Raw genomic sequence first — 23031 nt, 5'->3', positions numbered from 1 at the left:
ATAATGTTGGAAATACACATATGGAGTCAATTACTTATTTGTCACAAGGGAATGTTTAACCAGCAGTCATTTCTTCAGCTTAATGCAGATTAATACATACTTTATTAAATTAATGCATACCAATGTTTATATAACATTGTGGTGTAATGTTTTTGGCTGCTGGTTTTTAGTTGCTGATTTGTTAGCTTTTTAGTAGGATGCATAACATGCTCCCCTGCAGTATTATTTACAGCAAACATTACAAAACAAACATTAATACTTTGTTTTAAAAAAGTGACTAATAAAATGGATATTACTTTCAAAAAAACATTCAAGACAAGAAAATTATTAAAAATACACGTGCTACAGATACAGTTTAGAAGTAAATACTAATACACTCATACATCCTTACAGATGTTAACACACATATTATTTATCCTATAACTAACTGGTGCAGGCTTTAAAAAGAGAAATGAAGACTAAATGCTATGAAAGGTCCCATTTTTCCCTCAATCTCCAATTAAGTGATCAGATTTTTTTAAATATCCTCTAGTGATCAAGAGCTATGCACACTTCCACATGCATTTGTTTGTCACGGCCCTGGTGCTTCTTCCATTGCAGCAGCCATTTTCTTTCTTCTTTTTAGAAGAAGAGGATTGGACGCGTCCTTGATCGGTTTAACCTTTATTTGTTCATAGTCCACTCTTATTGTTGCTAAGGCATTAGTCATCTCTTCCTGTGTAATTACACACACAACAGACTTAGCAAAAGCATTTACAAAAAATAATGACTGAAACCGATGGTCATAGACACTATTGTTCAAATGTTTGGGGTCATTTTTTATATATATATATATATATATATATATATATATATATATATATATATATATATATATATATATATATATATATATATATATATATATATTTGGGTCTCTTATGTTCACCAAGGCTACATTTATTTAATTAAATATAATGTAGAAACAGTAATATTGTGAAATATTATCACAATTTAAACTGTTTTCTGTTTGAATATATTTTAAAATGTAATTTATTTCTGTGATGCAAAGCTGAATTTTCAGCATCATTACTTCAGTCTTCAGTGACACATGATCTTCCTTCAAATATGCTGATTTGAAATATGATGAAAACAATTGTGATGCTTTTTATTATTTTTGTACACTGTAAAACCTGACAAGTCACAGTAACACAAACCGTTTGAGTAAACAGATTGCCTTTACTTAAACCATGTAAGTTTTAAAACTTTGCAATTATGTAATCAAGTGATTAATTAAGTGCTGATTGAGCTTTAGTGATGAACAGCTGCTGTTAACAAACAGCATCACCAGCTCCACTTATTAATAACCAGAGCTGACTTTATTTCTGTCAGACGTCTACAGAAGATCTGATTGAGAATTAACTAAGGTTTAGATGTTGATTTATTGTTCCATTTGAAGTAACCATGTTAGAGATCAGTGTTTGCTTTAGTTGGGCTCTTGACCCTTGATTTTCTGTTTTAGATTTTTTTTTTTTGGACGTTGTAACCATGTGTTTTTGAAACACGTTTGTTATAACTCAAAAAACCCAGAGAAAATATGATCAGGTATTGGTTGTTATACAGCATATTGGTGATGATAATCATCAATTATAGAGCTGCTCAGAGTTCAAAATCTTACTAAATAAGTGTTCTATAGTTAGTTCAGTTGATTACAATGAAAGCCATTCAAAAAGTCAGTGGTTCTTTCATAATCAGTTAATATGAAGGCATTTCCAAACAGTTTGGTCTTCTATGGTGTCAATTAGTCACACACAGACATCAATAATCAGAATATGAACCTCAACAATGGTTACAAAAAAAAAAAAAAAAAAACATGCTGCAATGCATGCTGGGTACTATTGTAGTACAAAACTCATCCGTGGCTCCCAGCATGCTCTGCTGCATTGTTTTTTTTTTTTTTTTTTTTTATGGTCACCATTGTTGAGGTTCATATGCTGATTATTGATGTCTGTGTGTGACTAAGGGACATCACAGAAAACCAAACTGTTTGGAAAGTTCTTTATATTAACTGATTATCACTGAACCACTGGCTCTTAAATCACTTTTACTGTAATCAATCCAGCTAATTACACAACACCTATTTCATCAGAGATTAAACTCCAAACAGTTCAATAATCAATGATTATCATCACCAATATACAGTATAACAACCAACATCTAGGTACAGGTTAGATAAAAAAAAAATGCTAACCTCAATGCAGTGTAAGTTGCTTTGGATAAAAGCAGCTTCTAAGAGTGTGAGTGTGTGTATAACACCTGATGATATTTTCTCCGGGCTTTTGAGTTACAACAAATGGTTACAACAGCCAAAGAAAAAACTAAGACAGAAATCAAGGGTCAAGAGCCCAACTAAAGCAAACACTGATCTCTAACATGGTTACTTTAAATGAAACAATAAATCAACATCTAAACCTTAGTTAATTCTCAATCAGATCTTCTGTAGACATCTGACAGAAATAAAGTCCGTCTGGTTATTAATAAATGGAGCTGGTGATGCTGTTTGTGGGGTTGTTTAATCAGATCTTGAGAGATTTAATGTATTTTATTTAAGTTTATTTTATCTAAGGCTGTGTCTGAAGTCAGTTGTAGTTCTTGTGTTTCTCTTTTCTTCAGTAATTCTGTTTGTTAACAGCAGCTGTTCATCACTAATTCACAATTATCACTCAATTAATCACTTAATTATTTAATTGCAATGTATATCTTCTTTCAGTGAACTCAACTGAATTAAGTTCAGAGTACTCATAACTGTTAAGGTTTTAAAACTTAAATGGTTTAAGGCAATCGGTTTCCTCAAACGGTTTGAGTTAACATAACTTGTCATGTTTTTAAGGATATTTGTTTACACAAAAGGTTTGAGTTACGTTACTTGTCGGGTTTTACAGTGTGTTAGTTTTAAAACTTAAATGGTTTAAAGGGATAGTTCACCCAAAAATGAAAATTCTGTCAGTAATTACTCACCCTCATGTTGATCCAACCAAGTAAGTCTTTCGTTCATCTTCGGATCACAAATTAATATTTTTGTGATTAAATATGAGCGCTGGAATACTCCTCCATTGGCTTTAAGGGGGCCCAAACTTGTCCGTCCAGAAAGTCAGTGAAGAAAATGTTTAAATAGTCCATGCCACTACAGTGGCTCAACCGTACTTTCTCAAGCGACGATAATACTTTTCGTGCGAAAAAACAAACAAACAAAAGAACGACTTTATTCAACTATTCATTTTCTCTCTTGTAGGCCTCTGACGTTAGTTCACGAGAGCTCCATGACGCATGCGTGAGAACTAAACTGACGACGATCTTCTTCTACTACTACTTGTTACTGGCTGCTCACTCCTTAGGAGTATTACCGCCACCTAGTGTGTACAAGATGAAGTGCTGGCATAGCCGGAAGCGCTAAACTTTGTTTACAAGCAGGTGAACGCGCGCGCGGTATGTAAGCTATTGAATTCGACATTGATCGTGCTTTTGGTCTCGCTCTAAGTAATTGTTTACAATGGTTAGAAAGTGGGCATTTCCTGGATGTCCGAATCGTGAAAAACTAACGAGGGTAAACGTAAAGGTGCCTTAACATTGCCACAAAATGAATGGCTTACCTTTCACACGTTTCCCATCAAATGATCGTGAGCGACTGAATCTATGGCTGCTGGCTGTTCAACGGGATGTTAATCTTACCGATTAATTTCGTCAAGCACATGAAGTTGTGCAGTGAACATTTCTCTCCAGACGACTTCAAATCAGTTCAACAAAAAAGATTACTGAAATCAACAGCTGTGCCCAACTTGTTTATACAGACCAACAAGGTAAGTGGAAGCAGTATGTGGTAATTGTTAAAGTCATGATACACTTCATTTAGTTTTGTCTTTATTTGTATATGGCTATATATTAAATAAATAAAAAAAAACATAATACATGATACAGTGAATTAAAGCCGAGTTACAACACTGACTTGAAATGTTTTAGGAATCAAAGGATCCATCACAACTCAGTCAGGACCCCCAGTCAGCAGGTCCACTCCTTACAGGTCTTCTTCCACAAGTAACTTCTCTAACGTTCTCAACTTGCTGTCATGGATCACAATGAAAATGTAAACCGTCAACAGGCCACAACCAGCTCAGGCAAGTAATCAACTTTCCAAAAGTGGGGTGCTGACAATGCAAAATGCACAATTGAATTATACATACACACTGACAGAGAGCAAAATAGACAAGGTAATTTAGTTATAGCAAAAAATAATGCATTACAACTGTATATATTTCACTTTTACAGGTATTCCGCGATACAACATTGTTTTCCCCAAGCAAAATAAAGATTGGTTGGCAAGGAAAATTTATGAACCAACAACACAAAACTTCAGGGATGAACTTCTACAAAGGGTACAGGAACGGCGCAGTGACCCTAATGTACGTTTCAAGGACCCTTCCTCTCAAGTTTCTTTGCCTGATATACCGTGCAATATTGCAACAAAACCCAAACCGGACAAGGAGGCTGCTATTGCAAAACATGTGTCAAGGTTTTCCAAGTAAAAGACTGTCAACAGAATACTGTAAAACATTTTTTGGCCTTTTCTTATTTTGTTAGATTTTTCTTTTGGTGAAATGCTATCTCATGATGCATATTTACATATATATAATTTTTTTTTTTGGTTAGAAAAATTTGTATATAGTTTTTGAAACTGTTGATAATAACAAATTGTGCATATCTATTGCAGTGATAAAGAAAGCTCTCTGACTAAAATTCTCCTTTAACATCTAAACTAAAACTGTTTGGCAAACCTTAAACCTAAATTACAAACAAAAGACAATATATTTTTATTAACATTTTTATTTAACAAGTATATCAACAATACACAAATGTTAAATGTAAATATTCAAAAAAATAAAAATAAATTAGTGTATTGACTTGCTTTTAATTTCTTTACATTAGGATAAAAGCTTCTTCGGCATCCTTGAAACCAACATATACTCCCGAGGATGAGGGATATCTTTCCCGTATAGCTCGCACTACACAAGATGGAAGAACTTTCCTGTTGTGTCTTCCAAGTTTTTTACCTTTCAATATCCATTCGAGAACCACGCGGTATGCCACCAGTCTGTACTGACTGTAAACAGAAAAAAAAAATATTAGAAAGTGTTTACACACATAAGGATAGATGATAAAGAAAACACATTGTAAAAAGCTAGGCTGCACGTGTAATTATTCTACAGTCAAAACAAACCTACTTACTCCATAGATAAAGTGCCAGCCGGTCCTTCTGGCCTCGGACGTCTCTTCCAGTTCACTTTAGGCAAATTAAAAAAAACACTTCTAAAACACTTCGACTTAGCAAGGGCGGAAAACCGGGATCCTCGGTTATACAGCGAAATACACTTGTCCCATTGTCTGCGTTATCCAAACTTTCAAGCTGTGGCATGATAATGTCCCAATCGATGCAGCACATGCTCTCCTGTTCAGTTGGCATCGCCTGGCACTGATTACATTTACACCACCAGCTCTCCAATGTTCTCTGTCTTTCGGAAGCTTGAGACTGTGGTTGTGTTGCAGCGGCAGCCTCTTCCATCTCTTGCAATTCAATATCTGTGTATTCAGGTTCGAATAAGTAAGGTTGGTTAAAAAAATTCAAGTCTTCATCTACGTCAAAATCTGCCGACATATTTACAAATAATGGTTTTAACTACCGCGCGCGTGTTCACCTGCTTGTAAACAAAGTTTAGCGCTTCCGGCTATGCCAGCACTTCATCTTGTACACTAGGTGGCGGTAATACTCCTAAGGAGTGAGCAGCCAGTAACAAGTAGTAGTAGAAGAAGATCGTCGTCAGTTTAGTTCTCGCGCATGCGTCATGGAGCTCTCGTGAACTAACGTCAGAGGCCTACAAGAGAGAAAATGAATAGTTGAATAAAGTCGTTCTTTTGTTTGTTTTTTTCGCACAAAAAGTATTATCGTCGCTTGAGAAACGTACGGTTGAGCCACTGTAGTGGCATGGACTATTTAAACATTTTCTTCACTGACTTTCTGGACGGACAAGTTTGGGCCCCCTTAAAGCCAATGGAGGAGTATTCCAGCGCTCATATTTAATCACAAAAATATTAATTTGTGATCCGAAGATGAACGAAAGACTTACATGGTTGGATCAACATGAGGGTGAGTAATTACTGACAGAATTTTCATTTTTGGGTGAACTATCCCTTTAAGGCAATCGGTTTCCTCAAACGGTTTGAGTTAACCTAACTTGTCAGGTTTTTAAGGATATCTGTTTACTCAAACGGTTTGAGTTAAGTTACTTGTCGGGTTTTACAGTGTAGGAACAATTAAATATGTTTTATGATTCAACAGAAAAGCATTTATCTGGAAATATAAATCCTTTTTTATACTAACCCCAAACTTTTTGAACGGTGCTGTATGCATGATAAACTATTTGCTTTATGCATATCCGAATGCATGATACAGAGAACAGACCTTGACTTCATCCCAGACGTGACTCTCTTCCTTAAGAACTCGACTTGTGTGTAGATGTGTTGGAGGAACATTCATTGACTTCTGCATACATCCCGAGAGAGAAACACACTAAGATATGCAAATTATTAAATATGCAAATTAAATAGTCTTACTAAAAGTTAAAGGGGTGGTTGATTGCGATTTCACTTTTTTAATGTTAGTGTGTAATGTTGCTGTTTGAACATAATATCTGCAAAGTTACAAAGCTGAAAGTTCAATGAAAACGGAGATATTGTCTTTTAAAATTCTGGCAGTTTAATGCCTACAAAAATGGCTGGTAGGGACTACAACAAGTTACTACCAGGGTTCGTGACGTAACAAACCCAGATAAACCCTGCCCACGGCAAAAGGCAGCAAAGGGGGCGAGGCCATACTATGCTGCTTTAGAGAAGAGGAAGAGAAAACTAGAGGTGCATGTAAAAATCTATTCAAATATGAATCGCGATTCTGTCTCTAACGATTCTAATGGATTCACAAGTTTCAAAATCAGTGTTCTAAAGCAGTGATTCTCTGTTCCTCGTGTCCCCTGCTCTGCACACACTCTGCATCTCTCTCTCTCTCTCTCTCTCTCTCTCTCTCTCTCTCTCTCTCTCTCTCTCTCTTTCTGCTCAGCTCCAACAATGAACTGTTCCAATTATACACTTATTTTCACATAGCTATGAAAAGCGTTAAACATGGATGCGAGTGCAGTTGCCATACTGTATTAAAGCTTTAATCAGGATAAAGCTGTATATTAAAAGCTAACAGAAGCAGTAGCATTTACAAATAAAATCGTATCTAAAAGTATGAGACAACAACAAACAAAAAACATAGGCCTACCATTAAAAGCCATGCTTGCACAGGTTCTGAACGATCCTCTTCAATAATATCCTCTGCTTCACAATCGGGCTCAAACTGATAAGCAATATTAATGGCGGCATGGTTTACAATACAACCGGAGCACATGCCACTGAGGTGAGTGGCAGGATGTTTAGATGCACACTAGAGGCGGTTTAGCCAATCACAACACACTGAGCTAGCTAACCAATCAGAGCCCATCGCCTATTTCTGAGGGAGGGGCTTCATAAAAGCAGGAAAAGATCAGCTCGTTTCTCAGAGAAGGGACAGAGCGGTGTGGAATAAAAGTAAATTATGTGAAAATTAATGCATTTTTAAAAAACAAAACTAAAACAAAGCATTAACACATGTCAGACTGTACCCCATAAACACAATCAAGCTTAGAAAAAAAACAGTGAACCACCCCTTTAAATATGGAAATAAATATAGGAGCAAAATATTATGTGTATCATTGTCCCCTATATTTACATACATAATTTATACTTGAAAATCAGCATTCAAACTTAATTCTCAAAAACAAGGCTTTAATTGCCAAAATGGTAAAGCTCACATTGATCCAAGATTGGTTCATGAATTGTGCGATGGTCATTCTCTCTGTAGGATCTGTTTTCAATAGCTGGCAAATGAGCTGCTTTGCTGTTGAGTGAAGACAAAAAAGGGATATCACATAATGTATTTAATTATGTTTGAACAAAACGTGGCATTAGAAGTGTTAAATATTATAAAATGACCTTCCTCTGACACCTGTGACCATTCAGGGTTCGGAAATTCATACTGGCCATTCCTTATGCGTTTTTTCATTCCCGGTGAGAGCGGTAAGCCGTGGTTTGAGTAAAATTGTGGATATCCACACAACCTAAGAGGATACATATCGGTTGTGAATGAAAGCAAAATAACATATGAAGCACTGATGTGATATTTCATAACCATCAGATTGTTTTCACTCACAAGATGTACATGATGACTCCTAATGACCACGTCACATGACTTATCATATTTCTCCGGACCAAACACCTCTGGGGCTGAGAGAGAGGAATAAGCTTTAGACTGACTGTATTATGATACCGAATGAAACTCGAAACTGACTTGTCTTCTTACCCACATAATATGGTGTATAGCATGGGGTGGTCAGGCAGTTGTTGGATGTGGTCTCTTTGGCAAATCCAAAGTCTGTAAGCTTGAGCTGGGCATCCGGATGCTTTGAAGAGTACAATAAATTCTCTGGCTGCCAATCAAGAGAAGATTGAAAATTAAATTTAAGAGAAATGCATTGAAATATAGCTTTATGATGTGTGTTACAAAAGTATGTCCTATGTCATTAATTATTAACACCTACTGGTACATTTCACAAATAGCTACAAAGAAATGGCAAGTAACACATTGAATTAAATGTGAAAGTTGTGAAAGCAACTAGAACCTAATAGAAACTAATTTCTTATGATCTTCTTTGAAGCTTTCACACTAGGACTTAACAAGTAATTGGAAACATTTTCAGCAGGGTTTTTTAATGGTCTGAAATACTGATTGACTTCTAAATGAACTCTACATGTTGAGTTGTCCTCTTGGCTTCCAGCAATGAGTGAGTATAAGATTACAGAATGACTGTTCTTCTATAAATGTGCTGTGAAATGTATTCTCAGTTAGATCATTTGCAAGTTTTAATGCAGTTATTAAACCGCCATGTTCAATTAAAGTCAAAGAAACCTAATTGGCTACATTTTAAAATGGAAACCACTGCAGGATCCAACCGTTACATAATATGTAGGATAAGCCAAATGGCCTCAGGAAACCAAGAAAATTTACAAAGTTACAGTATAGCTTTAATAAGTTCTGCCTTAATTATACTTCAACTTAGTGACGCTCATCCAGAGTTTAAACACCATCTCTAACCATTCAGCACTGTTTGTGTGTATCTTTTGGCTAGGTTATGTTAAAGGTTCTATATCATAAAATAATTTGGCTAAACCTGATATAAAAACAGTAATATTGTTAAGTATTATTGCAATTAAAAATAAATATTTTCTTAATTAATACAAATTTTTAATATTAAAAATGTGTTTACAGTCACTTTTGCTCAATTTATTGCATTCTTCCTGAATAAAAGTAATACAAAAGATCTTGCTGACCCCAAACATTTGAACAATAGTGTATAATGTAATATAATGCTGATGCATAATAATGGCTAAACAGTAGCTCACCTTAAGGTCTCTGTGAGCAATATTAATACCATGCAGATACTCCACAGCTTCTCCTATATTTCTCATTACTTCCGAGGCTTCTACTCATTGTGTGAAAGGAAAAAACGAAAACAGAGAATTAGTAATTGTGATGTGTTCAATATTTTCTCATCAGTTTTCAACATGCATGTGTGTTTGTGTGTGTGTACTTGTTTATGCTACATAGTGGGGACCAAATGTCCCCAAAAGGATAGTAAAACCTAAAAAAAATTTTGACATTGTTGATGACACTGGCCTGGGGTCCCCACGAGGGGGAAAAGAAAAATAGTAAATGATGTTTTTCATAAAGTGTAACAATGCAAACAGATTCTGTGAGAGGTAGGTTTAGGGTTGGGTTAGGGGATAGAAAAAATATTTTGGTCAGTATAAAAGTAATGGAAAGTCCCCACAATTCACAGAAACAAATGTATGTGTGTGTGTGTGTGTGTGTGTGTGTGTGTGTGTGTGTGTGTGTGTGTGTGTGTGTGTGTTGTGAGGATCTGTACCTCTTTCAGTGAAAGCTTGATCACCACGTTCCTTAATGTGGCGAAAGAGTTCTCCCCCCTCCATACTGTTTAAGAAACAGATGCAGCATTTTGACTTATTAATCTTTTTTTTTTTCTTTTTTTCTTTTTTTCTTTGTCAGGGACTTGTATTTGAAATGGATAAACACAATACATTTATAAAATAAAAAAATAAAAAAATCGAAAACAATACCCCATCCATAAAAAACATAAAAGAATCCTAAAAAGCTCTTTGAAAAAAATATGTTATGAAGGCACTTCAGTTTGGTTTATTATAAATGGTATATTGGTTTTGCTTTAGTTGTGTTAAAAGCCCTACCACTCCATGATCAGAAGCAAACACTTTTTGCCTTGGTAGTAATTCTCAAAGACATCTTCAATTCCTACGATACGGGGGCAGCTCGATGCCCTGCAGTGAAGCTCCACTTCCCGTCGTGCCTTAGGGGTGTCCCGCAACATCTGAAAGTGAGCGTTCAAGAGCATCAGTCTTCAAATGAAACCCTTATAGATAGCATAAATTAATAATATAATTTGTAAGAAATACCATTTATATTTTCAAATGTATTTTTAAATGTATTTCAAAATGTACAAAAAAAAATTATATAAAAATATATATTCATAAAATGCATATTATAAAAAGCATTTAAATATATATTTTGCCCTCTATATATTGGAAAAAAAAACCCATTCACATTTGAAGAAAAATAACCAAGGAACACTTCACAAAGAATGAATGAATAAATAAATATCTCTAGACTATTCCATCCACAATTGTATTTATCCTAAATGTATAGGCTATTGTTGGAAATTAATTTTCTTGCCCTGCCTAAAGTACATTTGAAAATATATTGTAATTTTTTTTTTTTTTAACTTGTTTTGTGTATTTGTCATGTGGAATAGTTTCAATGGCATTACATAGGCAGATAATGAACGACAGAGAGTGCCAGGAAGGATATCTGAGTAAAAATTAAAAGATAATGGAGGCTATATATAGGGTTTCTCAAATTACCACACTGGCAGAGCTCCTGGAGAATGTCTAGGCAGTTTTTTGAGGAATTTACAAAGTCTATAGCTTAAGTGCTTAATGGATCCCATAAGTTCCTGCCAGTACTCAACAGACGTTAATAGCTCCAGTAACCCTATTATAATGGAAAAGGTTTTAAGGCACCTCAGTTCCTTGACTGCATAACAAAAATCTGATGATGTTTTTACAGGATGAAAATGCCAATTTATTTCCAGGAATACCCGATTGGTCCTATTTGCCAAAGCCTTATAATGATATGAAAACCTGTACTAAAAAGGGACCATGTACAGTAGTATAAACTTTGAATGTCGGAGAGAAATTAATGTAACCACCATACCATAAGACTTTATCATACACAAACATCATTAATAATCACCCTTTTTACATTCCTTTTATTTGCTTGAAAAATTAGAAAACTAGTTTGGTATTGGAACATGCAAATAGACATACTTCTTCAAAAAGTAGGCTATTTTAAAATGATTAATAAAAATAAGTACCTTTAAGGCATAATTTTTCCCACTTTTCTTCTGGAATATTTCCCAGACCTTGCCGTTGATGCCTATCCCGAGCACCTGTCCTGCAAGCTTATACTCCTCCGTTATTACTTTCTTCTTTATCTTCAGTGTCGACTCTGGAGGCACAATGTTAGTCTGATGCTGACTCTCTTGCTGCTCATTGGAAAGCACTGAATCATTTTTATTTTCTGTATCATCTAACATAGTGGTAGACCATGTTCATCTCTGTCCGGGCAGCAGTGAAGACTTTTTTTTAGACCAGCTTAAAGGATTTTAAAAGGATCCAATTAACAGGGCAGGTTTGAATATCTTTACCTGCACAAAACAAATCTTCACACAGACACAACACCTCTCTACACTGATCTTTACTACACAAGGAGATTCAAAGCAGCCAGATATGCAGTTACTATATATATATATATATATATATATATATATATATATATATATATATATATATATATATATATATATATATATATATGCACTTGGACTCATTTGCTCTATGACTGATAAAGTCTTCACATTTAGGCAGTTAGTTAGTCAGTCAGATTTAACAGTGGTCAGTCACTATTGATTTTCATTGCAGAACAGTGTCTCAGAAGAGAACTGAATGATATTAATGACTGGTCTGGAGGTCACCGGTATTTTCCATTCCACATGTTTCAGCGTTGCACTCGCATGCCGCTCAGAGAACAACAGATGATTGAATTACTCTAATAAAATAGCTTTTAAAAAATGACAGATTAGAGAACTGCGTGTCATTAGGTGATTTATAGCGGCTTTTTGCAAATACCTCATCGGAATACTGAGATGTAAGCGTTTCGTGGGAAATCTAACACCGTTATCAAGGGATCTGACAGGTAACGTTAAGTTATTCAACCAGTTTGACTTTTAAACGTGAATTGAAATGAAAGAAATATTCTTGCAAAGTGAGTCTTATTTAGTTTTGACTACATCAACTGTGTTCGTGCACATTATTATTTCAGTCATAACTGTAACAAATAACGTCAGACTTGATATTGAATATGTGCCTCATGTGGTGTTTATTATGTTATTACAAGATACTATGTGCCTTTTACTCATTCAAGATCATCTACTGTATCTTCACATAAAGTGCCTTACAAAATTATTCACATGTTTCTGTGTGATTTCATATCCTTCTATGATATCTTAATGAAACCACTTTTTCCCTTTTAAAATATGTTAATACATAGGAATACTAAGGGTTCTAAACTCAAGATAAATGTGTAGTCGTTAAAAGAAACAAGATAAGGTCAATAAAGACTTTAAGCCAGAGTTCTCCCATTGTTTTCAGATATCAATTGTGAGTTTGTTTGTTGTTGTTGTTTTTTGATGCCTTGTCCTTGTAGTCCTTTCTGTCCATACAGGAGGAAGCTGAGAGCAGATATCTCTGCTGCTTTCCCTTCTCTGTCAGAAGAGGATCTAAATGAGCTGATCCCAAATAAAGAAGAGCTGAATATTGTGAAGATTTACACACATAAGTGAGATGCAGTCACTCTGTACGTTCTCCATAAAAATCCCATATTCATTCAGCTGGAGAAACAGCTGTTTCCAACAAGTGAGGCTGCAGGTAACCCTCAGTTTTTGTTAATGATGATGACATTTATCTGAATCATAAATGTGTGTGTTTTGTTCTCAGTGTACACACTATGGCGATATCCCTCCATTTAACCGGCATTCGTCACGTGGCCGCTGGTTCTCCAGAAGTTAACTGGTGGAGCAGGCCAGCACTTGTTTGTTGTTATTCATAGGGGTGCAAAATAAATATCGGCCGATAATTAATGCGCATCTCCTCAGTAAAGCCAGTTCTCTAATCAGCGGTAAATTCCAATCATCAGACCAGGCAACATTTTTCTAATCTTCTATTGTCCAATTTTGGTGAGCCTGTGCAAACTGTAGCCTCCGTTTCCCGTTCAGAGATGGTATTCTGCATTCCTTGGTTGTAACGAGTGGTTATTTGAGTTACTGTTGCCTTTCTATCATCTCTAACAAGTCTGCCCATTCTCCTCTGACCTCTGACATCAACAAGGCATTTTCGTCCACACAACTGCCACTCACTGGATATTTTCTCTTTTTCGGACCATTCTCTGTAAGAGACCATTTTCTTCCCCATTCTGATGCTCGGTTTGAACTTCAGCAAGTTGTCTTCACCATGTTGCTGCCATGTGATTGGCTGATTAGCAATTTGTGTTACCAAGCAATTGAACAGGTGTACCTAATAAAGTGGCCAGTGAGTGTATATATATATATACATATATATTAAAGGTACAATGAACTGTTTCATTTTAAAAACTTCTTATATGTCAGACTCCACAGGGTAAAAAAAACAAGTCGGATTTATTAGTCATTTATGAATTTTTGATTTCTGACTTTAAACAAAAGTATGTTTATTGTAATAGATTGTTTTTATTAGACTAAAACAAACAATGCATATGTTTACATGAGTATTGCATTTATTATGTGAGATGTAATGTTAAATAAAGCATTAAAAACCCCAGAGTATTTAAAAATGTCAGCAGGAACCTGGTATGGCATTCTCCTCTCACCAAAAAAATGTATTGGTTATTTTGTGTCTGTGTGGTGTTGAAGGGCACTTGTAGCTATTGGCACAGCAGCTGTGTCGAGCTCTGAGATGAGTAACAGTGGAAGTGAAGGGGAAAGGAGTGAATATTTTACACACATACATGGACCAGCTATGGTGAGCTTTGCATTGCAACATTATTCTGTCTTTACTTTCATTTAGGCTTAGTTCCTGCCTCTTTATACATCACATTCACTTTCTACAGACATCTTCTCTACCAGTCACAAACTCTCCAGCATAGGTGGAAGAGAAATGGAGGGAGAGGAATGCGAGGAGGAAGAGCAGGAGGTGCAGGACAGCCCTGATTCAGCTCCATTGGAAACATCTTGTCAGAGCATGCAGGAGCTTAGGCTGGATGAACATAAGCTGTTGAAGGAGGAAGAACTGGTTGAGGTTAAGGAGGAAGAAAACATTGAGGGAGAAGACGGAGACTCTAGATCTCCACAGGGTGAAATGTCTTTGACTTCCTGTCACATGTCCATTTTGTAGCTGTTTGCTACTTTTTTTAAATAAACTGATACTTTAAAAAATGACTTCAAAATGTCAAAATAATAAATGACAGTGAGAACATTTATAGTATTTGTAATGTAACAAAAGATCCTTTTTCCCCCACAGTCCTAAAGGAAAGTACCTAGATATCAAGAAATCCAGTTATAAAAACGTACTAACTATTCACAGATTGTGAGATTTTAGTCCATGTCAGTGTAGCCTTTCTATCTCTGTTTTAGTTGGTCACAATGTTTCTTTCTTCCATTCCAGCTTTCCAAGTTTCTGCAGTGCATGCAGAAGGATCACAGTCTGATTCAGGTGAAGGAGGTGAGTAGGTGTGAAGAACATTGTGGAAGTTGACTGGAGAAACCCTGAGTATGCAGACCATTTCACTGTTAACATCTCATTCATAAACTTTTAATACAATTTAAGTGGTCAGAACACATAATGAAGAAAATATCTGTTGCATTTTTTTTTTTTTCTTAAACAACTTGCACTCCTTTTTCAGGTTATGTTCTTTCAGCATACCAGAGGACTTTGAGCCGGAAAAAGAGTCTGAGGAGGGGGGTGGAGCTTCTGAGGTGAATATGATTACAATTTAACAATTTAATGGTTTCAAATGGATTAAATTGATCTTGTCTCTTCTCTTGTTCATCAGTTATGTTAACATTAACCCTACACTTTGTGACTGTTTGCTGGAGAAGTCTGAATACAAGGAAGTAGAGAAACTGAAATCTTTAGCAGACCTCTTTAGCAGGTAACTCTACACCAGCCTGTTCTTCGTTTTTGTTTAATTTCTATGAGAATCACATAATTGTCTTATTTCAAACCAATTTCCTAAACAGGAACAGCATTAACCCTCTGAAAATAATGTCAGTTTCCCTACTGTGTATAATTGGCAGCTGCTTAAATTGTCAGTTTACAATCAAGCTGTGTGTGTAATCACTAACATATGCTTTAGAACTAGTTTTTACATTTTCTGATAAAATACCTTTTTATGTTGTTGGCTGCATTTGTGTATTTTTTTTTTTCTTTTCTTTTTTTTTTTTTTTGATCATGTGCAGACATTGATCTGAACACATGTGAGTATGGACAGTGTTTCTCCGTATCCTTAGGACTTTCATCAGAATGCAAGCCTGCCATGAGGTGCTGTTTCCAGGTCAGCCTCCTGTGGTTAAGAAAGGACAGATGGAGCCCATAGACATTACTGTTGCCTCCAGGGGCTCCAATAAAAGGTATGAAGCTGTCCTAAGGCTATGACTATATATAGTGGCCCCAATAAATATTTGAATGCTTATGCCAAAAATCTATGAATATAATTTATTATAGAACCCTATATTAAAGTTTTAGAACTTAAATTTTTTGTGCCATTTTGAATTTTAATCAACTGGTTTTAAGATGATTATTAGTAGATATATGAAGTCAGTTCTCCTCAAGTTCACACACGTGTCATATCAGAGTAACCTAATTGTGTACATGTTCTGTTAACAACTAATAACAAGAAAGTGTTGCATTACTTTTTATCTTGAAAATTTGTTTTACATTTTTGAAAGAAGTCTCTTATACTCATTAAGGCTGCATTTATATAATCAAAAGTACAGTAAAAGCAGTAATATTATGAAATATTATTACAATTTAAGAGTGTTTTTCTTTTTAAATATACAGTATTTTAAAATGTAATTTATCCCTGTGATGTAAAGCTGAATTTTTAATATCATTACTCCAGTCTTCATTGTCACATGATCCTTCAGAAGTTATTCTAATATATTTGCTGCTCAAGAAACGTCTCAGGTAGTGTTAATTTCGTTAATGAAACCTATGAAGAAAAATGTTCGTCAACAAGGTTTTTTCCCCTGACGAAAAAGAGACTATGACGAGACAACAAAAATGTCATGAATAAATAACTGAGACTAAATGAATATGCAGTATCGTTGACAAAAAAAGACAAGACTAAAATGTAGTTAAAAGACCAAAAACTTTACCAAAACCTTTTTATTTTTGTTGAAAAAGGTAAAGCCAAAACATTTCAGACTGCTGTATAAGACTATTATGCGAGCGTTCATGTTTGCGGTTGCCAGATATCAAGATCTCAAATCCCCCAGTCAGAGCTTTTCTGTTAAATGGATACGTACTCTGTCTGTTTTTTAGCTTTATACAATCTGGCAACCATTCACACGCCCTCTCTCTGCAGAGGTGCCGTGATCTGAAATCACTAACATACAGTACTGTACAAGTAAGCTGGAGTTCAGCCATCTCCGTTTGAGGTATTCTGTTTAAGTAAGTGAGTGAAGTGACGTGACATACACCCAAGTATGGTGACCCATACTCAGAGTTCGTGCTCTGCATTTAACCCATCCAAAGTGCACACACACAGCAGTGAACACACACACACCGTGAACACACACCCGGAGCAGTGGGCAGCCATTTATGCTGTGGCACCTGGGGAGCAGTTGGGGGTTCGGTGCCTTGCTCAAGGGCACCTCAGTCGTGGTATTGCCGGCCCGAGACTCGAACCCACAACCTCAGGATTAGGAGTCAAACTCTTTAACCATTAGGCCATGACTTCCCCAAATTTTAAATGAAAGTGTCATTTAGCCAGTCTGTGTTCTGTCATGAATCTTGACTATATTATTTGCGATAGTCGTTGCGGATTGTAACGTTACCTATGCAACCTCTGTGCAGCAATATTTTTTCTTGGAATTCTTGGAATTACTATTAAGAATTTCTCTGTTACAATATTTGAGAGTAGGTTTTTGTTACACCAGTTTTCATAACGTAGATAGGGCGAGTGTATATCTGAAGTCTTTGGTGTTTATTTAGCCTCTAATTGGTAGCCGGTCATAAATCTGTACACTAGATGAGGTAAAATAATTCATGCATACGAGTTGATATTCTATTTATTTGTACTTATACTTGTAAGAGCAACTTCTGATGAAATGTAAAAATAACAGTTGCCAAATAACAGCAATCATTGCAATTTTTTTTTTTTTTTTTTCATCAGTTTAACCATGATACAGTAAGATGAAAATATGATAAATCTGTAAAGCCCCTTTCACACTGCGATTCCGGAAAATACACGGGTAATATGTCCCGGCAATTATTTCCGGGTCGCTAGATTTTGCCCCTTTCACACTGCCAGCGATTACCAGGAATATGTGTGTGCGTTCACACACAACCCGTAAAGGTCCCGTGAAGACACGTGGGTGTGACGTGTAATGTACAAGTCGAAAACGCTAGGCATGTTAACTTTCACTGAAGCTGGCGAACGATCTCAGCGTCAGCGCAGAAATTGAAGAACTAACTGATCTCTGCTTCGTTACAGTTTGCACATATTTGTTTTGTCGCGAACGTTGATCTGCCTTAAAAACACACTAAAAGAGTTGCGCGATAACGTGCGTCATCACTACGATACGTCATTAGTTCTGGCTTTTGTTCACACAGCGCTCATTCCGGGACTGAACCTGGCTATGTTAATAGGTCCCCGACCCGGGATCAATCCCGGAATCAATCCCGGGACGTGTTTGCGTTCACACAGAATGCGACCCGGCAATATTCCAGGTCCAACGTGGAGTGTGAAAGGGGCTTTAGTTTCCACTGACTAAAACTAGACTAAAATGTTTAGACATTTAGTCTACTGAAACTTGACTAAAACTAGAATAGGACAAGTTGACTAAATATGATAAAAACTAAAAGTTACATTTGACACAGGACTAAGATTAAGACTAAATTAAAAATAGTTGACAAAATAACACTAGTCTCAGGTTACATATGTAACCATGGTTTCCCTGAGAAGGGAACGAGACACTGCGTCCTCTAGCGGTTGTTATGGAGAACTCCTTCGTGTGACCGGTGTCTGAAGCATACATCTAAACACAACAATAACATTGGCCGGCGACAGCCTATGACGTCACTACTGGCATGACCACAGTATAAGAGGGCCCTGGGAGAACACGTCATCCGCTTGTTCGTCTGAAGCTTCCATCCAAAGCATAGCGAGGCTTCTAGAGGAAACAATGTCTTGTTCCTTTCTCAGGGAATCATGGTTACATACGTAATTTGAGACATTCCCTTCTGAGGGAACATCGAACTGCATCCTCTAGTAGCTGCTATGGGGAACGGTATACCATGCTGCCATGCTGAGGGGAGTGCATGTCAAGCATCAAGGCAAGCACTAAGCAACAACAAGGACGCCTTGACTGCTGACATTATCACCTTTGGCCAAAGGCCTGAGCTGCATTCCCCAATAACTTACCTGTTAAGGGCCAGGCCTCCTGGAACCAGGGTAGAGCTCAAAGGCTTGGAATCAGAAACAAAGAGATTCTTTTAAGGGGATACGGCCAAGTGTCTAGGATAATAGATTAGACCTTGGCCCGTCACCCAGGGGCTACCACCAGCTCTGCATGACCTTGCTCAAAGGAACTGGCCTAACAGGTCCTCGGTAGCAACACCATGCTCAAGAAAGTATCACCAGGGATACATAAGTACCTCATAAGTAAAGTGGGGCCCAAGGTGAAACCGGGGCCTAAGCCAACTCAGAGAAAGTGCTGACAGCGCGTAACCCATACCATACAGGATTTTAGGAACACAGGATGCTTAGTGTGCATCCTTACCACAATGTGGTTTTTAGAAAGAGCACAGATGCTTAGCATGTGCACTAGCCACGATGTGGCTTAGAAGAACACCGTTCCTAAGGGGTCAATGAGGCTGTCTGGCCTAGATACCCTGTGTGACTATAGGGAGCAGACCATTCAGCGAGGGCATGCATACTCAGAGCGCATGTGGATGGAAATGATGTACCTCATAGAAAAATCCTTCATATGAGGGGAGCATCACCAACCCATCATAATGGTAACAAGACTGGTCCGGAGCATTATGTTCATACATAATTTTAAGGTGCGTAGCACCCTGCTCTCAAACGAGAGGGGCACCCAAATGCTCAACTTTCAGCGTGCTCATGGATAACCTTCTAGGGTAAGGGGAGTAGTGCAAGCTCAATCATAAAAGCAGCATATCCGGGAGGCAGAAGAAAGGGGCCTAACAGCCTGATGTTGCTTATTCACAGAGCTCTGGGGAGCTGAGAACTCAACCCTCAGGATGAGAGGGAAACCCCAAACACCAGGAGTAGTGTGCTCATAAGTGACCCTCTTAAGTGAGGGGAGCACAACAGTGCTCACCATGAGAGGAGCCTAAGTGGGATGGTGGAAAGAAGGCCTGACCCCTTTATGTGGCTGCACAGTGGGGCCCACAGAGAGGAGAATTCAACTCAGCTTCAGGATGAGAGGGAAACTCAGACGCTCAGAAGGGAGCAGCATGCTCGTAGGCGACCCTCCATAGTGAAGGGAGTAATGCTAGCTCGTCCAACAGACAGCCCACCGGGCAGGCAGAAGGAGGATTAAGAACCTGGCATGTTTGATAACCAGAGCTCTAGAGAGCGGAGGCCCAACTCTTGAAATAGGAGAGGGACTTGGACACTCAGGCTAGGAGTGAAATGCTCATAGAAGACCCTCTGGGTGAGGGGAGCACTGCTAAGCTCATCCAGCACTGCTAGGCTCAACCAAATAGGACAGCTCATCAGGGAGGCAGCAAGTGGACAACTATCTGGTGTTGCTACCACGGAGCTCAATAAGCAGAGGGCTCAACCTTAACAAAGGGAGGAAAACCATGCTCGACTGAAGTGAGCGGCCAGTGGCCTAGGGGCAAGTTCCTAGCTCTCAGTAGAGAGGAGGACTCACCTGATCATCCCGGGAAAAGAGCCTGTGGCAGCGAGGGGAGCACTGCCATGTCCTGAAGTGGGCTGAGCGAGAGGGCGCATCAGAAATGGGATCCAACTCACACGGGATGAGACATTTCAGCAGAGACGAGTCTAACAACTTGGTATGGCTGCATTTGCGGTAGCATCAGTAAGGCAATTCTATGAAGCATAGAACCTAACCAAAACATCATAGGTTAAGTTTGAGACACTGTAATGCAAGCACAGGAGGCTCCTAACTGTCCTCGGTCAGGTGGAGTTGATGGTGATTCCAGGGGAATTAGAAAGAGGGAAGATGAAGGCAGATGTTAAAACCCTCAGAGGGAGGTGAGTTGATGTTTTCAGGTTTTACTCTGGTCTGGACTAGAGCATTGAGAACACCTCGTCTGGATCACCTCCCTCAGATCTTGCCTACCTTTTGACTCGCGACTCCTGGCCCCACCCGGAGGCAGGGGAGGGGCACGAGTTGCTATACTAGTATTCAGTGCCCATCTCTGATCCTCAGACCGGGATGGGCCAGGACCCCTTCGCTGTTTGGGCTCAGACCTGGACCTCCATGGAATGAAGGACCTGAAGGCAGCTGAGCGTGCCTTCGCCTCCTTAAACTTCTCGACCCACAGTCTTGACGGAGGTACCGAAAAGCTAAGAAGGCGAAACCGGCACATCGAGGAGAAATCCCTTCTCTTGCCTTCTGATATCCGCCAGGTTCACCCACAGATGTCTCTCCATAATCAAAATGGCCACCATAGGTCTGCCCATGGCAGTGGCGGCCTGCTTAGTGGCACAGAGAGCGAGATCCTCATCAGGGGAAGACCCTGACCTTTATCCAGGTCTTTCAGCAGGTCAGCCTGGTAAGCTTGAAGCATGGTGTGCAGTGAAGCCACATTCTGACCTGCTGTTGCGTAAACCCTGCCATTCAAGCAAGATGTATCTTGAAGGGGCTTGGATGGCAATGAGGGAGCCTCGAGAGAGGATGTCTCACCCACAGAGAGATAGCTAGCTAGCGTCTCTTCTACAAGGGCATCTTCTCATAGCCGTTTTCACACATCCCCTCAATACTGGCATAACTGGTATGCTGGAACCTATGGATGCGAGAGGAAAACAGATTTTCCATGCCTTCTCAATCTCTACATGGAGATTGGGAAGAAATGGAAGGCTCACTTGAGCTAGGGTGTTATGGTCAGACAAATAATGCTCATCAAGATGACTCTGCGGCCTGCTTAGCCTGCTTCCATGAAAAGTCAATCCTCACCGTGGCGTGTTCCATAACCCCCAACAGCTCAGAGTACACAGGCCGGGAGAACTGAGAGGACTCCCCTAAGACATTTCCTGCTCTTCCTGGCCGGAAGCCAGCAGAGCACTAGCAGCTCGATCAGACGATGTAAGAGAAATCACATCATCATCCAGCAGCTCGCTCTCGTCCGTGACTGATGAGCGTGAGAGGGAAAATCCCTTTTTTTAACTCATCAGCCAGGTCCACCTGCGAGCCCCACGAGCTAACTTTCCTCCGTACCTCCAGACATCACGTGCTCTTCACCCAAACAAAGGACGCAAAGATTGTGTGTCATCAGGTGTCAAATAACAAGGACACGGATCCACACACTTGTATGATGTATGATTCAGGCACCGGTCTCGCCGAAGGCATTCCCCATAGCGACCGCTAGAGGATGCAGTTCGATGTTCCATCGGAAGAGAACATTTAATATTACTATCAATGTAGAAATCAATTGTGCTGATTAATATTTTGGTGGGAACCATGATGCATTTATTTTTAGGATTTAAAAAAAATAAAAAATCAATAGAAAGTTAAAAAAAATAACATTATAAATGTTTTTACTGCCGATTTTGATCAATTGAATGCATCCTTGCTAAATAAAAGTATTAACTTCTTTTAAAAATTTTTTACTGACCCCTATTTTTTATGTAAATGTAGTGAGTCTATCGTTTCCATTTTTGAAATACGTCCTTCAGTTGGCAAGTTGACAAACTGTTGCTAGGTACCATATAGTCCAGTGCTTCATGACTGCTTATATCTCTGCCTGCAGCCTTTTGCTTGTATATGAGTGCACTTCTTCTCCTTTATTACAGATCGGTATCAGATCCCATGGAAATATGTACAAGGTCTTGACAAAGGTACCAAACCAGGCAAGAAGAAATGGCAGACAAAACCTCAACACAAGAGCCATATGTTGCTGTAATATTTCAAATAATGTCTAGCCTAACCATAACATAATTTCTGCAATAAAATAAATCTGATTTCATTCTGAGCAATCTCCTAAATTAATCTCATACTTGACATAATGTTTTCTCAACAGAGCAAAGTATATCTACATGCCGCAGTAACCACTCGTTCAGAGCTCGAGTCCCTTAAGCATCGGTTTGCCTATGTGATCTAACTGATAGAATGACTCCAGAATGACTGTCATCTTTTATAATGATGTATTGCCAGGTAGAAAAGTATACACTGTCACAAGCAGTGAATTGCAGCTAAACTTTAAGGAATGTTTGAGCAGGAGTCAACGTGTTTTGGAAGAACACAATGG

General features: G+C 38.2%; 1 protein-coding gene and 1 pseudogene across 1 annotated transcript; one reads left to right on the top strand and one right to left on the bottom strand.

Annotated features, from left to right (window-relative positions):
• Positions 1 to 83: 83 nt before the first annotated feature.
• Positions 84 to 12017, bottom strand: LOC109058686 (annotated as a pseudogene).
• A 2172-nt stretch (positions 12018 to 14189) lies between these two features.
• Positions 14190 to 22759, top strand: LOC109086200 (eukaryotic translation initiation factor 2D-like). The gene is made up of 7 exons (XM_019100675.2): positions 14190 to 14367; positions 14456 to 14698; positions 15010 to 15066; positions 15248 to 15320; positions 15398 to 15496; positions 15855 to 15974; positions 22577 to 22759. The coding sequence occupies exons 2-7, from the start codon at positions 14503 to 14505 to the stop codon at positions 22614 to 22616; spliced, it is 585 nt and encodes a 194-aa protein (XP_018956220.1). The 5' UTR covers positions 14190 to 14367; positions 14456 to 14502; the 3' UTR covers positions 22617 to 22759.
• The last annotated feature ends 272 nt before the right edge of the window (positions 22760 to 23031 follow it).

Source organism: Cyprinus carpio, chromosome B8, assembly GCF_018340385.1.
Source record: "Cyprinus carpio isolate SPL01 chromosome B8, ASM1834038v1, whole genome shotgun sequence".
Classification (NCBI taxonomy): Eukaryota; Metazoa; Chordata; class Actinopteri; order Cypriniformes; family Cyprinidae; genus Cyprinus; species Cyprinus carpio.
The sequence above is the reverse complement of the archived record's forward strand: the minus strand, read 5'-3'. Positions and strand labels throughout refer to the sequence as shown.